The sequence below is a fragment of the Dinoponera quadriceps genome, unplaced genomic scaffold (genome assembly GCF_001313825.1).
Source record: "Dinoponera quadriceps isolate SergipeBrazil2010 unplaced genomic scaffold, ASM131382v1 scaffold1069, whole genome shotgun sequence".
In the NCBI taxonomy this organism is placed as follows: domain Eukaryota; kingdom Metazoa; phylum Arthropoda; class Insecta; order Hymenoptera; family Formicidae; genus Dinoponera; species Dinoponera quadriceps.
Window position 1 is genome coordinate 1611475 of NW_014555200.1, and position 17706 is coordinate 1629180.

Genomic DNA, 17706 nt, shown 5'->3' on the forward strand with positions numbered 1-17706 from the left:
TTGGGGGGGGGGGGAGGGTCTTTTTCATCGCATCGTATTAATCGGATCTGATGAATGGATAAAGACGATGCAAAAGAGAGGAGTGAAATCTTCTAACGAGGGAAATCTCGCGATTAATAACTATTGTGAAAATAATGAAAAAACGGTAAATAAGTGTATATATTCGCCGGTACGGGAATAAAATATGTTGAGTGTATAAATCGGGAATAATAATTATTACATAAAATGGTGAAGAAATAACGAATATATAATATGGAATAATACTCGTAATACTACAGAAAAGTGGTCGGTTATATACGTGTAATTTTAGGAGATATTTTTCCATGTGGATATTCGATCGGAATAAATTGACGTTTATTAAGGGACAACAGCGTTGGAACCGTGTCATAGTCGTTGCGAGATCGTTAAAGGATCTCGACGATTGATTTTATTGCTCGCCGAGTAAGGTATATTGAAACACGCGGCACAATAGACGGTGCATCGATACGCGCGCGAGCGATGATATTCCTTGGAGATCTAGCGCGCCGAGATGGATCAGATCGATCAGACAGTGACTCATAGAGCAGTCGCTCGTGTTACGTAACGAAGCAGGAGAGATGACGCGCATCTATGGCAGTCCATGGAAATATACACGGTGTTGCGACAAACGTGTCGTCGGGCGAAACGAAATAAAACTCGTTCATCAGTGATCTCGTAACATATTTACTAACAAATATGAGTTTTCGTGAAACTAGGCAGCGCGAGTTTATTTCGCGCTTCGATAGAGCAATATTATCTAATAAAACACAGTATCAATCCCGCTAAAATCTGGCCAATTGCGTAACAATTGGCGAAAAATGCGACACTCCATATTGATAATTTATAGAACGTAAACGGAGCCAGAAATCAGATCGCGTACCTCCGCGATATCGATTGCATTCTACTCGATGTTGTATTTCTGCCGAATGTGATAAACCCGTTGTATCTACTAAATAAAGACAGGCACGCGATAACTTTCACGAGATAAAATTCTTGCCGCAGACCCGGGCACACGATTTATCGTGCCGGTATCGAGTCGTGGCGATCGAGCGGTGGCGACTCTATTCGCGACGAATTCTCCCGCTTCATTTGCCTAGACGTGTCTCGCTGAAATAATAAACGCGATTCCTCGAGGTGATCTCACCTCGCGTGAAAGATCTTCCGACTTTTCTTTTTTCTCTCTCTCTCTCTCTCTCTCTTTTTTTTAATGCAGTTTATCGGAACAATTGGATGAGCAAACACGGATTTCCGGCGAGATCGCGCATATTCACCTTTTCGCGCGGATCGATGCGGTGGAATAAATTATCATTCGACCTTCGCCTCTCGACAATCTGTCGATGGATCCGTCGGTAATCGTTTCGACATTTTCTGCGCGGCCGACGATCAGAGCCTCGTTCTGTTCTCTCCGGCATCATCACGGATTTTCTGTGTCTCACGACGTGCACTTGCAAAATTAATTTTGCAACACGCAAGCGGCGCGACATCTGCCGCGGGACTCGTTCGTCCGGTTATATTTTCCATTCGCGTGGACACTTGGTTCTCTCGCACACTTTTTCCCCCCCACGGCGCGTTTTGTTAAACGCTCGCCACCGGAGCCAGGATATTAATCATTTTTCGGTCGTCGGCACTCTCGACTCTCCGAACGATAGATTGGAAAAATTCCACAACGCGCTATCATCGTCGAAATTATCGCCGATATCCTGCGGACGGGACGAAACGTTTCAATTACCGGTATGTCTAGCTGACATTTGCAAATAAAAAAAAAAAAAGAGTAAAATTCCAGTGCCATTCTGTCAACGAAGCGTAATTGTCTTTTAATCGGTTGTTTCCCGTTTCTGTTTTTATCGGCGCCATTTCCGTTTGTACGGTAAAATTGATCAGGAAGGCACTTCTATTTGTTCGCCATTTATTCCTCGCGTTATATTCTTCCGCTACATTAGCGCGGATCATATCGGAGAAATATCGGTAATTTGGAACAGAATCGTTCGCAATTAAAGACTGAAGGAGGATGCCCAATCCTCCTAAATGAGGCGCCGGAACACTTGGAGCGTAATCTACGTGAGTGTACTTGCGGGATTACGTACGACGCGATTATTAGGAAGTTCGTCCTGGCGTGCGCTAATTTCTCCTTTGTTCGTCCGGTCGGTCGCGCCGACTCGTGCGTTTGATTAAATTAACTCGTTTAATTGGACGCGTCCATTATATTCCGCGGACCGGCCGCGCGTTGCCCACGAGGAAGAAACACGATCCAGTGGGAACACTCGTAATTCCGCGTGACATCCGAGTGACGCGAACCCCCTTTTTTTTACTTTCGCTGACGAACGGCGAGTAGCAAGCAAGTCGTCCGGACAAAATTCCAGGATCCGCGGAATAATTACACCGGGAATGTTTGTCGAAGTGATTTTAATCAATTTCAAGCATGCAACGCTGCCAATCATCGCGTTATTTCTACCTGATCGCTGCGTAAATTGTATGTATGTCACATGTTGCTATTATCATGTGTTGTATGGGACATGTTGAATTATATCGCGAGCGACGACCGTCCATGCGCGCGAAGAGAGCGTTTCGGAATTGAAGCGATTAAAATGCGATAGAAGCGTGAATGGATTACGCGCAAAAAACGCGAAATTACACGTTATTATATCGGCGCACCGGTTAACGGAGTGATCTCGTTTACGTAATAATCGGCTTGGGAAACGACAATGGCGGCACGGAATGCGGGACGGATAGATACGAACGATAAATGCCGGCGAGATCGTATTGCCCATTCGGGAATTAACAAATATCGCCGTTAACGCGGAGAAATATCGGACGTTGAACCCGTTTACGGCCGTCCGAACTACAGCGCGGACTGCACTTACGCAACCGTCCACTTGATTGAAGAAATACACAAAAGCGGCGAATTCAGCATCGACGATCTCATGAAAATCGCGGGGGAAAACGAGGGTTCAACAGACTGGAAAATCGATTTTTCGCAGGACGTTTCGATACTTGAGAATATTCGTGTCAACAATAACAACTCGCTCAATTAAGCTGGAATTTCTCTCTCGAGGCACAAACGGACGGAGAGTTTTCTCGGTTGGACGGAACAATCCCGTTTGAAGGGAAGAAGTCCTCTCCTCGCCCAATTTCCTCTCTTCGCTCTGCTTCTTCTTTTTCCCTCTCGACCGGGTTTAATGTAAACCCGGTTATGGCGCGACGACGTAGACAACAGCGGACGGTTCTTTACGACATTCGAGCGTGCGGAATGTGCAATTATCGACAGATACGACGACAAACGCTGACCGCGGAGAGAATCGCCGTTTTAGTAGAAGCGTGCCGCGATTTCTTCCGTCGAGAGCAGCGGTCGCTTTCACAGAACTTCTCTTTCGCAACGTGATTCCCTTCTCGTCCCGTTGCAATTCGCATGCATCGCGCTTACCTTCCATCCTCTCCCGTCCGCAAACGAGAATTCGATTCGACTCATTCGTTCGGTGCTCTCCTCGATCGCCGGCATCCGGTGATCGTCGCGATTGTTTGAACCAGGGGAACGCGTCAAGTCGACGAGACTCCGCCTCGGGAAATCCGCTTTCGCGCCCCGCAATCGCATTTAATTACACTCGCGAACATATTATTCGCGTAGCCGGTGATTTCGCCACGTATTCCGGTAATCCGGTCGAAGGTGAGACGAAATGAAAAAAAACGTTGCGCGGTATAAGCAGGACGCGAAAGGAAATTGAACGTTAAATGAAGCATCGGCTGAAATATTGAGCGAGACGCGCGGCACGGAGGCGAAATTGGAAATTAAATATTGAAACTTCTAAATTGCGCGTTAAACCGCGCGCGGCGTACCTACCTGCGTCTTCTTCAGCCGCGCGATTTCGCAACTGCGCCGGCGTTTCGCGCGAATTTGGGACACGAGACGTTTTTCTCCTTCTCTCTCTATTTTTCGTCGTGAGACGACGCGATGAGAGAGCAAAGGGAAGGATGCGAGACGAAAAAGACCGCAGCTGCCGCCAGATGCAGTCTGTTCCGAATGGGGATGCTCCGAATTAGCCGTCGGAAATTTCAACTACGCTGTCCCTTCTCGTTATTTCTACGATTCAATCGCGTAATATATATATTTCGTCGAAATTTACGTTACACTCGCATTCTCGACAATTTCTACGGCGCCGAGCTCGGCTAAAATCGAGATGCACAAAGGGAGGAGAGAATCGTCCTTGAATTTCGAAGAATGACCGATGAATCGTCGGCCGTTCGCGCGCTTTACGTCTTGCGCGCGTGATGTTCTCGTGCGCGATCCTTCGGCGAGGCGGCGGGTTCTCCCCCTCTCTGCCGGCGCGCGATAGAAATACGATCGTACGAAGCGATTATTTCTTTGCGGCACACAGCCTGGATAATTGCTATCTCGCTTATTGCGCCTCGGTCGCGCTCGTTGCGTTTTGGTCAGCGAGTATTTGGAATGGATGCAGTGGCGTAGCCTTTGCGCGCCGACCTCCTCTTCGATTAAGAGACTTCCCGGATCGTTCCGCTGGGGAGTATCTGTCGAAACTTGGAGGATATATCTTGACATTCCCAGACTAACCGCGCTATTACAAAGCGCCGGGGACACAAGCGAATTACTCTAGTCTGACTGCGAATTGAATTCCGCTGTGAAGACCCGATTGAGAAAAATCACCTCCGCCTTTCTTCTCGCTCGCTCGGTAAAAAACACTGCTCGCGCCGATGTGGCGTTATGCGAGTAGTTACTTCGATTCGCCTTATTAGAATTTATATTCGGAGTATTTCAGAAAATTGCCGCGGTAATGAATCCGGTATCATTTTTCTCCCCGGTCGAATAGCTGCCGAAAGGTCGTCCGTCCGTCCGTCTACTCCTTATCTCGTTAAACATTTTTCACGTGGAAAACGCCGTTTCCTGGAAATTAATCGTATCCTCGTGTGTGTGTTCTACATTACAAACGCTTCGCTATATCATAGTGTGATACGGCGCTGTATATAATAACTCGTACAGAGTATACAGTTCAAAGCGTAGTAATACGTATTCTCTCTACGTGGCATCGCGCGCCTATCCTTACGACGTCGTTATTTGCTCGATACTCCGTTCAGGCCAATTATCGATGTCGTTCGCCGTCGAAAAATCGCGTGACCGCCGGATTAATTCGTCCAGTCTAATAATACCGCGGTATTATCGGCGAGGAGAGAAGGGGATGGATTACGCACGCACGGTACGCGGATTATGGTGCGTCGGCTGGTATTTCACTTTTACTCTTTAGCCGCGTTATTTATCGCGTCTTGTTTACCGCGAGTTTTCCCCCGTAAATGGCCGTTGCGAGTCGAGGCCACAAAGTGCTTCACTTTAGGATTTATTCACGCGTCGTTGTAGCGCGATATCGTTACGCCGGAGGAGTGTCTCGTAATACCGCGTAACTTACGGCGGAGTTATTACGTCCCTTTCCCGGGGGAATATGTTAATACGCCCGTTTCTTCGTACGCTCAGTGATGATGCACTTTGCCTTATGGGATCGCGGCGCGATAGATCGGAGCGTGTTCTTGAAAAGGCGAAACAGCCTTCCCGCGCGAGCCGAAGGAAGCGAGACTTTCCCGCCGCGGCGTACTCAACCCCGTCTTCTTCGCGAAAGAGGAGTCTCCAAATTGTCAAGAAATTCCCGGCTGGCAAATCGGTGACTATTCTTTTCGATCCGGGACACCGGATGATGACGCGTCAATCATCAACCAAAGCTCAAGCTACGATCCTTGAGCGGAATTTTATCGCTCGAGTTTTTCATCCCGCGCGTGTGTCCTTTTTCCAGACAGACGAAAACTGAATACTTCATCTCTCGTTTGGTAATTTTCGGTCCGAAGATTTATTCGTAGAATATCTTAAACGAGATGCGTAGATAATAGATTACGTGTATATTTTGGTTCTTTTTGAGGTTGTGTGACGAGGAGGCACTTTGCGAAAATTCAAGTAACGTTGCTGTCCGTAGATGACGCTGCGATTTTCAGAAACACTTGATTTGGCTTCCGAGTCGCCTCCTTCATGCATTTATTTCCGACGTTTTGTAAACATTTTAGCTCGCTTCTTCAGGATGATCTCATCTGTCATCTGAATCTCGGGCGTCAACTATTTATCGACACCGCGGAAAAGTCACGCTCACTAAGATGTTGTTTTATTTACACGAAAGAGCTGTACTAATCGTTCGTGACTCGTTTGTTTTCAGGAGGCAGCAGCTGGAGCAATCAGTATATTGCGAACCCGAGTCTCGGCGAGCCACTACTAACGTGGAAGATGATAGGCAGGACGTGCAAGGTACCAATCCGGAGAAAGTCAAGGTACAATAAATGCGTTATATCGAACTTGTTTATTTTCACTGATTCCTAATTTTTTTGAAAAAAAAAAGGAAAACAGAGTTTATGGAAATTATTATATATTTGAACGGAAAAGTTAATCGAGAAGTAATCGTATCGACCGTTTCTGAAAAGAACCTCTTTCGAAATTTGTAGCTAGAAAGCAAGAGAAAAGAATTACACCTGGGCACAGCAGTACAACGTATACAACGGGAAAATTCATTTCCGACGTTTATGCAATAAAAACTCTTCCACGATTGGCGATTCTGCGCGATTGTCCAATCGTTGAATGTTAATGCGTCGTCGATGTCGTCGATAAACAGATGGAGCGACGCTGTTCAACGTTTACCCGCTCGTGTCATTCGTAAAAACGTGTTGTTACAGAGCACAACGCAGGATCTGTTCGAATTGCTCGAGCGAGTGCAGAGTTCGCGTCTTGACGACCAACGCTGCGTTTTGCCATCGTATTTCTCTCAGGTATGCGACATTTCATAATTAGATAATTAAAATTATGTATACATTTTTGTTCGCACGGCAAGAGACTCGTCCGCGTGATTTTTCTCTTTAAAACGAGTGCGGGAATTATCGAATTCAAACGGAAGTTTTTTTACGCCTCTGTTTATGCACGCGTATGCTCGATGGTGGTAAAATAATAAAATATGATCGATTAAGCGCGAAAGACTCGATTAATATTTGCTCTTTTTTACATTAATTGCTGTTTACGATGAATACGCAGAAACACACACGCGTGTTTAAAATGAATGCGTGGAAATGTTTATTTACGTTTCTCCGCGTGGTCGCTGTTTCGATTGAAAACGACTGGCCATGACGTCACACGTTTACGCGTTAAGAGCGATACCGGTGCCCGTATATGTCCCGAAAGGGAGAAAAAAACAGCCGTTAGTCCCTCGTTATCTAATTTCACGCGTTTAACCGACGCGAGAGCGACTAATGCGGAGGTCGCACGAGGCTGGACCGAGTCTAAATTTATGACATTTCACTTCTATCTCACGCCTTCACGGTCGGTATGTAGTTTTAAAATGCCACGAATCACGCGAGACGAAATCAACAGCCGTTCCAACGTTCATTCTATGTTCTATTAAATATCGAGATCTCACACGGAAACGGAAAGACCTTGTTTATATTTAAAACCTGCTAACAGAATAATACACTGCGGGATACATCGCTATGTTACATCTGAACGGTAATTTAAATACGTCATATTAAATTATTATGAAATTCATGTCCGTATAAATTTCCAACGTTTCCAACGAATATTATACATTTTTCATTACTGTGCACTATTATCAAATTGGGTGCGACATAGTTTTACGAGAACAAAAAGAAATCCGTCGAATCGGTCCGTAAAAAAATGAGCCGTACGTTTCACGAATTCACGAGACAAATGTATACGTTTCTACCTTCAATTCACGCGATCGAATTTTGCAATAACGCGCGAATTTAATTTCCAATTACCGCGCGCGTGTTCAATGTGTTTTCGCCGCGACACGTGGCTAAAACGGAGGAAAAACCTCTTCCTTCGTTCGTGCAACGATTAAAGCACTTCTCTCCCCATTTCGCGAATGCGCTTTTAATTCACTCGTGTCGTTGGGGGGGGGAAGAAGTCGCTCGTGTAAATCCTCGCGTGACGGAGCCCGCTCGGCCGGGACGACGGCCCGTGCTCGTTCGCGCGCGAACGAGCCGGAGATGAATGGACAAACGCGAGTAGGAAGCAGAGAAGGGGAGAAGGAGGAGGATGAATGAACAACGCGATCCGACACGGCCGGTGGGACGCGAATGAAAAAACTCGAGACGAATCGTTCGAAGCGCCGCGCTTTATTTCCGATCGGCCGGCTGACCCCGTCTTATCCGCTTCGCCCGGAGGGAAAATCGTGTCAATCACGTGCTGAAACCCACGAGCTGGCGATAATCAATCGAATGCGCGCGACCAAATCCGATCGAATCACACATGTCACGGCGGAAGGGATTTAATATTCCGGGATTGTTATCGGGCGGATTCCTGTACATCCCGGCGGGAAAAGAAAGCGAAGTGAATGGAAAAGCGGGGGAGGGTGAGCCGTGAAACTTTGCAAAAGTTTCGAACGGCGCTTTCGGTCGGATTGCTTTCAGCTTGTAATTAAGGCCGGTCTTTTCACCGTGCGTTCTATCGATCGTGCCGAAACTTGAGAAGCGACGCGATATCGAGGCGCACCAATAACGACAAAGTTATCAAAAACTCAAGTTACGAAACACTAAAAAGAGAGAAGAGATTCTCTCTCGATATCATTTAGATTAGACTTCATCCTGACGGGGAAATTTAATTCGCCAGGCGATTAATTACTAACCGTCGATCGTACTTAACGTTTAACGCAGGGCGGTGTGACACGGCCGGTTCGTCGTCTTCGCCGGATCTTTCTTTAATCGGGGCTTTTAAAATTGTGCGACTTTCATACGCGTGGGAAAACGCGAATCGAAAGGAAAAAAGCATGCGTCTGCAGGAAGTTGCGCACATGGGAACCGCATTTGACGATTATTGCATACCGTAATTCGCTCTCTCTCTCCTCGGCGGATTTCTACACACGAGTCCGTAATCATCTGCGTGCCACATGTCCTGTTTCGTGAGAAGCCTCTGCTCTTTTTTACCCGTCCCTCGGCTCTTCGTTTTTTGCTTCCTGTCTTCTTGACCGGTCAATGAATCCTTACCGCCGATAATGCAGATCGATCGGGACGATGGGGAAACTTCGTTGTCGACGGTGCAAAAAGGACGACGCATCCATATCGACTTGGGATAAAGTAGAAGTTGGCAACAACAGTGATCTTCTTTATCTACTATTGAAAAAATTTTTCCAACTCGGTTATGTTGCGTACGCAACATAAATTATTTATCGATCGGATGAGAGGAGTAATTGCAACATTGTAAAATTTGCCATTCGTGGGAGAAATTTTTATGTTATATTACACGTGGGTGTGTAAATCACACAAAAGAAATTCTGGGCATATTTCGAGGATTATACAAGTTGAACGATTATTCCGCGGGACGGCACAATGAAGCAGACCGTAAAATCGCAGTATCTTGAATTTTCCACGGTCGAGTGAAATGATTAAGGAATAATTCCCTTGTTATCGTTCTTCACCGTGACGTTTTGATGCTCGTTAAACGAATATCCATTACCGTCGACGAGCTTGTAACAATTGTCGATAAAACGGACAAGCTGTTATCAGGAAATCACATAGTACTTTCACGCTTGTATTTTCGTCAAGTTAACTATAAAAAAGAACTTAGTCATGTTTGCCAATGTGGCGAGCAGTCACCGCTTGTGATATTTGAGAGTTAGTCAAGAGGATTGTGTTACGAATGTGTATCTCAAATGGACAAATAAATAACTATGCATTTTTTTATCATACTCGGACAACGCGTCGCTGACGCGGTAAAACGAGACGCGCGGGAAGCAAGGGCGGGGAAGGAGACGCGCTGCTTCCGGTTGCCAGGTAAACGCGCCGGAAGTTGCCGCTTGGAGCCGTCGTGGTGCGGCCGGGGGAAGATTTTGAGATTTGTGTCCTGCGCAGCGACCGTGAAGATGGTAGATTTCGTTCGGCACTCCTTCCTCCTCTTCCTCCCGCGAGAGTTCGTGCTCCTCTTTGTGAACCGCGACTGGAAAAAGTCTAGCGAGCCCGCGGAAAGGCGGGGAATAAACGAGCGAAATATCGCCGCGGAAGATTGCGGACGGCAAAACGGGCCTGATTTTCCTCGGATATCGGCGAAGGCCAAAGGTCACGCATAGTGCGAAGAGTTATCGCTCACCACCGTTCGCCAACAATCGCTCTTCGTGATTGTTAAGTCGCATATTCAATTCCCTCGCGATTAAACGCGATCTCATCGCGCTTCTATCCTTTCGGGGGATACAAGTATCTTTCGCTCTGCATCTCGACGAATTATTTTACGCTTCGGAATGCAAAGTTACGTGACTCTTTGCGCGTGATATGATTTCTAACCGAAAAGTATCGGAGAGATTGACGCGCGAATAAGCGGGTTAGTGATGCGGCAGACTCGAGCGGAATAAATCGACGGAGCGGAGAAACGTTCCTCTCTCGCCGGAAATATCTCCTAAATCTTCTCCGCTTATTTAACATGCGCTCGACATTATCGCACGATCTCTCCTCACGGTCTCTGGCAAACGTAAGAGCTTTCCGCGCGACTCGTACAGCGCATCGATTTCGGGGCCACCGATTCTTTTCGTTAACTTACCATCCAGCGTTCTGTTGAACGAACGCTCGTTCCCATTGATAGCGATTGAAATCGCAGCGACTCGTTAACACTCATTCATTATCTGTTGACCGGTCGGGAAATAAAAAGTGCACCGATATCTCTTGCGCGGGGGCGTTCACTCAGCCGCCAACATTTTCGACTATCGAGGCTGCGCTTCTCGCGCCCCGTCAAATCTCCTCTTCTCCCGAACGGGAGAGATTATTTTAAGCGCGGTGTCGCAACCGCCGGGTTAACCGCGCTTCCCGGCTATCGCTGCGTGTAATTATCAAAGCGAAGCGGAATCGATCGAACGAGAGCGTGTTTCGAACTTGTACGTCCGATTCGCACGTTGAACCGATTCGCGGCACGATTCGGTAGACGCGATGCTCGAATTTGCGAGCCCGCTTGCTATCGTCTTTTCCGGTAGAAATACGGCCATTGTTACCGAGATGATGCGAAGCGTACGATTTTGAAGGGTCGCCTATGTAAATGGCGGAAGGGGGGGGGGCGAATATACTGTGACGCTTTCAAGTTTTCGGGCGCAGGAAGTCGGGCGAAATAACGAAACAAAGAGAATACGCGGACACAAAGAAACGGGAAGCCTCTCGTCGTCACCGACAACGAAATAAGTCGACCACGAAAGGACATCCGGTCTCTCTCTCTCTCGCTCCCTCGTTCTCCCTGGACACCACAAATTCACCGTCCGTTTCCTCCGAGTTTCACCTTCCGCACCACCTGTCGTTACCATGCGAGCCGAGGGCTCACCTTGCTCCGAAGAAGCCGCCAAGTCACGAAGCATCGGTCGAACTTAGGATCGATGATACACCGTCTCTCCTATCGCATTTTTCTCCTGAATGCAATTGGGGGGAAAGGTTCTACGGCCGACCGCAGATGTCCATTATCGGCGTCGGTGGTCGATCGACGCAAGGATCTCTAACAAAATCGTTATGACACAACGATTTCTCATCAGGATATTCTCTCGCCGGTGGAGAGAAAATGATATCCTATTATTGTCTTATTGGCATGAAAGAACATTTTCACAGCAGATTGTGTTAAAATTCACACAGGCGTGTCGAACGAAAAGGAAGAAGGTTTCGCAACGATTCGTCTACCTTTTCAAAGTCCGAAGACTCGAAAAGCCTAATGCGAGACTCTTATCGTCCTCCGACCGGCGCCGTCTCGAAAAAAAAGACCTGTCTCGAGAGAAGACGACATAAAATGTCGAAATGTTCGACCTGACCTAATTGACTGAAGAAAAAGAGAGAGAGAGGGAAAAGAGAAGCCGTGTAGCGCCGCTTCACGGAGAATCGAGTTTACGCACTCGATGGCGACCATGGCAACGTTTACGGCTCGATGGTGGTGGGAGCTTTAAGAACGGCAGGACGTCTGTCGGATGCGCGAGGGGATTGAGAGGGCACGGGAAAGTCCGTCGGACGAGAAGAGCGAGACGGGCAGTGCACGATGCAGTGGCGGATGCAGAAGACGGCGCACTTAAGAACTGATTATTTCAGATCGAGCGAAGCGTTACATCGCGACACACCTGTCTTTAAATCGCACATTTTCCGGCGAGGATGAAAAACTGCGCGCAATACTTTCAACGTTTCACCGATGATAAATTACCTTCCGTGTATACCTGAAGAAAATAGTGAAGAAGAGTGAATACTCCGAGTCGGCGATTTACTCTTCCGCAACTCGAAGCGAAATTCGTCAATCTTACCTGAAAGCGATTATTATCCGCGCTGAGGATCGAGTTTATCGGGGATATAAAGTGGATTTTTCTCACGCGTCTCCGCCATGCGGATGCTTTCGTAAAACCGTCGATCCGCCACTGCCGGGACGGCGAGAGCGGCCCACCGCGAGACGCTTCGCCGAGCGCGCGCTCAGTCGCGCTTCTGCGCTCACTGTGCGAGGTTACGTCGTGCGCATGCGCGTCATCTGTCCGGTTCGCAGTCACTCGCGGGCGTTGCAGCGTTCAGGACGCGGCGATCTCTCCCGTGACTTTCTTTTCGCGCGGGTTCTTTCGACGAACCCACCGACACCGGGGAGCAACGGGGCCTTTCGGCAGTGTGAAATTCGGAGCGGCAGCGCAGGATGACAGCCACCGCGATCGGCGACGCGACCGTCGCCAAGGATCACCTCGGAATAACGGATCGGACGGTGTAACGCGCGTCTCTTTCCCTCCAGCGAGCTTCCAGCTTACGGCCGGCCTGTCGATACTTCGTCTCGCGAAGATCGCTCGGGCCGATCGAAGGAGAAAAAGATCCCGAAGATCCTCCGTGCGCGCGCGCGCACGCTCGCAACGGAGTTTTTGATTCGACGCGCGCGAAACCGCAGCTGAGAGAAGCCGACGTCCAAGTTGACGACATATAAAACACAGGCGAGCCTACGCAGATAGAAAGTCAAGCCCTCGTCTCCCAGCGATCTTCGACTCGAGGACTCTCGCCGACGACCGGCCGAGTGGATCGAAAGTGAAGAACGTGCAGACGTCACGAACTTCGTGAGTCGATCGATCGGGAGGAAGACAGAGAGACGCTTTTCATAGGACTGTTTTCAACGCGACCGCGGTTATGATGGGGGTACTGAGATGGAGGCACGATCTCAGATCGGAGGCCGCGGCGCAGCAGGAGCAGCAACAGCAGCAACAGAGACCCGAACGATCCGCGCACACTTTCCCAAAGCTGCTGTCGCAGGTGCGTTTATCTCGGTAACAAAACACAGCCAGAGATATTCAATCTCTTTGTATTTTTCGATAATCAAAAAATGAGCGATAGAGAGAGGAAGAAAAAATTATTTCTAATCAAACAACGATTTCGCATTACTAGCGAGCGGGACTAGCGAGCGTCGAACGGAAGAAAGGCGCACGGTAAACCGCGAAACGAGAGCGTTAACTGTAACTTCGGCTCGACTGTGTATTCATTTTCCTAGCGCGATCCGTTATACGCGCGCGTTCGTTTCACGGGCCGGTTCATCTTAAAAAGTCCCATTTTCCCACGAGTGACAGTACTACCACGATTTCTCGTCGTGTCGTTTCTTCGCCGTGAAATAGCTACTTCCATATGTGGAGTCGTCGCGTTTTCTCGAACAACGTTGTCAATGTCCGCCGCCGCTCGCTGTAAGAAAGAGAGAGAGAGGGAGAAGACACGCGTGTAAAAATAACTTCAATTGTCCATTCGTCTCAAATTATTCCTGTGCGTCAAATGACAAGAGGGATGCCTACCTACGATTCTCAACATACTGAAATATTTCTTGCTTGTTAGCGATAATCGGAAGAATCTGTAAAGGATCTGGATATTTGTAACTTACGACGAACAGATAATGACATATATAAACAGGCATGGGAGCGAATCACTCATCTTTTACATAATTTGAGGCCTTTAAAAAAACAACTGTGAAATAACTGTAACTTCTTTAAAGACAAACCAAAAGGCTCACAGAGAGTGACTTCGACAACTTAAAGTTCACAAAGTGAAAACCGGTAATTTTATTTTTAAGCTATTTTTATCAAATTTGTCAGGAAAGTCAAACAATCACCGATATGAATGCAACTGACTTCAAATTACGTGTTGGAATCGTATGTCTATGATTTGTCCACGTTTGTCCATTTATTTTTCTTGTTTGTCCGTCAAGTCAAGACGAATTCTTAGCAAATGAACTCAAGAAACTAGATAACCGTCAGGTCACCTGCACACCTGACTATGTTTTTTCTTTAAATTGAATATTATTGAACATTATTCTTAAGAAGTTGCCTAATTAGTTTCAAACTGTTGTCAACGAAAAAGTCCGAGATTTAAAAATGTTTTTGTTTGTTTTTTTAAATTCGCTTTTGTTTGACGAAAGGATAGGATATCCCTATATCCTGGAAATATATTGCGATGTAGCTTAACTGGACTCAAGTATTATTTTTATTACACGAAGAATTTAATTTCTGTGTTTTTTTGTTCCTTTGTAAAGAGTTTCATTATGTCTGAACGTATGCCTGGGACTGAGTTTAAAATAGATTTTAGCCTCCATATTCTTTTTGTTCTCTAAAATTCAAATTTGACTCTTTATTGACTTTCGTTACAAGGCCATTGTTTTCAATCTCTCAGAGGAACGGTGTAGTAGATAAATAATTTAACTTTTAACGTACAAATTACTTGAGAAAGACTCGCTTTGTACTCACTCTTTTAAGGTTGACTCCTTACTTTTCCAAGAATGAAACACACAATTTTCTCATTATTGTTGACAGCTAAACCGCTCCAATGCCCGTATAAATTTACAAGCCGCGTGTAAAAGTGCCCAAAATAAGTAGCAAAACTTGTAAATGATATATATTTTCACGATGCGCTGCGTCTCGATAAAAATGGGCCGATGCAGCTTGGCTTTCTTCGCGGAACGGTTAAGCCGATTGCCAGCGGGTGTTGCGCGTCTGTCCCTTAAAATCGTAGCTATGCTGGCTTAACCGTTCGCCGGTCGTCGCGCGTAATTATATTCGAAGGGCCGCGCTCATCCAACGAGTCAAATGCGAGCTCTCTTAACGACCGGCTAGCACGTGCTCTCGACGACAGGCATTTTAATTCCCCGCAGAAGACGCACCGAGCTCTGATTGCCGGGAATTACGCTCGTCGCGCCGGCGCTCGTGCGCGCGATTTAACCACGCGCGGCCAATTATCGTTCCCTTTTTCGTGCTCTCGACCACACCGTGAAATTCTCGACTATTACGCCTCGTGTACGTTCAATCGAGCGAGAGAGTCGCGCGGAGATCTCTCGAGTGGAAAATGAATTTCCAATTTGAAACGGAGAAGAAAAATTGCGCAAGTTGTGCTCCCAAAAAGGAAGACTCGCGCGCGAACTTGCGAAAAAGATTCACCCTTTTCGCAATCGATTCGTCCGTGCGACACACTCGCGAAATCACAGCGCTCCACTTTGAGCAAGTGTCGAGTAAGCGTCTCGCAGCGGAGGAGAAATTATTCGAGTCGTCGTTATTTTCAGCGCGTTTGCAGACACGCGCTCTCGACACGTTCTCGCGATTTTCGTTACCGTTTATCGAAGCGTCCTCGACCATCGCGATCTCTCTTTTCTTCGAGCACGTACCTCGCGAAGTCGTCGGTTCGTTAAGAAGCGCCTTCGTTGTCGCGGCTCTCGACGGGCTATCGCGAATCATTCATATTTCCGCGCGAGAAAAAAGATCCGGAATAAAGACCGTGAGGAGGGGTTCTCGCAGCCGAAGTTGCGTTTTAAAAGGCGCTCCGCAAAAGGGGCCGCACAGCTGTTCATGTCCCCCTCTTTGACCCCCTTTTTTCTCTCTTTCTCGTTTTCACGTATATGGCTTGAAGCCAAAGCAAGCTCATACGAGAACCCGTACGGATGCTTCCGAAGAGAGATTTTAGTCGGTTATCGTCGGTAACGCGTTACCTGCCGTTGAGGGATGTCCATATAGGGTGTCCCCGTAGACGAGCGTCGCTCGAAACAAATTCTTATTATTTTCACGCGCGCGAATTTGCGTACGATTGACTGCGCGCGTTCGTCATGATCAAGAACGCGCGACGAAACAGCAAGCCGACCAGAAGAATGAACGATGATTCGATCTTAATTAGCGCGAGCGAGTATCGCGAATTTGGTTACACGATCGGTTGGAGAAGAGGAGAAAGAACGCGCGCGTGATTGGCGGGAAGAATGATTCGTGCGAAAATTGCGATTGTTTCGTACATTGAAAATGGTGACCGTTTGAAAATACGCAGGTTTGCTCGAGGCACATTCCGTGCGCGAGCACGGTTCGCGCAAAGTGTAAGAGACTTGTATGTAATACTCGACGATCACGAAGATATCGAGGGAGAATTGGATTGGATCGGGCGAAAAAAGGAACGCGCGCGGACCACCCCGTATAAATAACCAGGTGCGCTCTCTCTTTCTCTCTCCACACCGCAGCTGTTGGCCGACCGTCTGGCTTCCACCTAACGTCGAAAAATCGATTTGTCTTATTTGGTACTCTCGTTCTCTCGCATGCTTTCACTAACGCCCGAAAATATTAGTTGGTGAGATTTTGAAACGAAGAGCGAGCGAAAGAGCTCGTTTCTAAGCTTTCCGATCGTCTCGAAACGTGGTTTATCGAAATTTCTCCTCTTAGTATTGCCACGCAAATTTCGCTGACGTTTGTCAAAATTGGACCTTATGCAATTCGCGTTACATTGGTCATGGGAAGGTCACGATTGGTTTGTTAGTTATACGTGTTCGTATTTTCGACCTTAACCCCGTTTTCGCGTGTAAAGCGATCGCAGGCGTTAAACGCGATAAAGCCTATTCGAGCCACATTGATTAGTTCAGACTACCCGCGGCGATCTCCGCAAATGATCGCACGTTTACATCGTCGTCGGTTAGAATATGTGTTCCTCTGTCAACTTGTTCTCGTCGAAGGTAACGCAATAACGATATGAAGCGCGATTAGTTATTGCTTCCGTTCTCTCCCATTCGTCAGAAAAATATGAGATAATAAAATAGAAGGAAAAGTAATTTGGAGGTGAGGAGAGAGACCGTCCTTTTATTATTCCTCAGCTTCTCGATCCGGGGATACGCAATGGTGAAATTTTCAAACAGGACGAGAGCACGTTTCTTAATCCTGGCCGACAGTTGCGAAAGAGCGATAATGCAGCACACGCGGATCGTACAAGCCACGGCTCGTTAACGCGGTAATGCGCGATAACGGCGTTTAACCAGAAGTATTACCTTATCGCGCATCCCGAATGTTCCCTCTTCGAGTCGGCATCCTCGACGGATGATGCGAGCGATCTCGGCGGTGTTGTGTCACTATTCCGCGAAACGCAGAAGCTCGTCTTTCTCCGCCGGAAAGAATCGGGGAATAAATCACCGGCGTCTCGATGATTCTGTGATGGTTTTCCTCGACGCGGAATGAACGTTTCTTCTCGAGATACAAGGCGAAAATTAGCAATCGACGTCACAATATTGAAAATGCGAAGAATAAGAAGAGTTTTCGCAATCTCCGTCTCGCACGCGTCTCGCGACCGCTAACGCGGCATCTCTCCGAGGTCTCTGGCTACATCTAGCAGACAATTTCATTCCTGACACACCTCGTGAGTTCGTGTATACGGGACTGTACATGGGCGCGTCCAACAATGCGC

General features: G+C 47.4%; 1 protein-coding gene across 9 annotated transcripts in view; it reads left to right on the top strand.

Moving 5' to 3' along the window:
• LOC106743418 (rap1 GTPase-activating protein 1-like) overlaps positions 1-17706 on the top strand; it is an 82835-nt gene that overhangs the window by 46116 nt on the left and 19013 nt on the right. For 8 of the 9 annotated variants that reach the window (XM_014617231.1, XM_014617232.1, XM_014617236.1 and 5 more), the window contains 2 exons: positions 6219-6330; positions 6730-6822. In XM_014617231.1, the coding sequence (XP_014472717.1) occupies positions 6219-6330; positions 6730-6822 (205 nt within the window). Of the gene's footprint in view, positions 1-6218; positions 6331-6729; positions 6823-12464; positions 13282-17706 lie in introns of those variants that run through there. The other variant, XM_014617240.1, reaches the window with a different exon arrangement.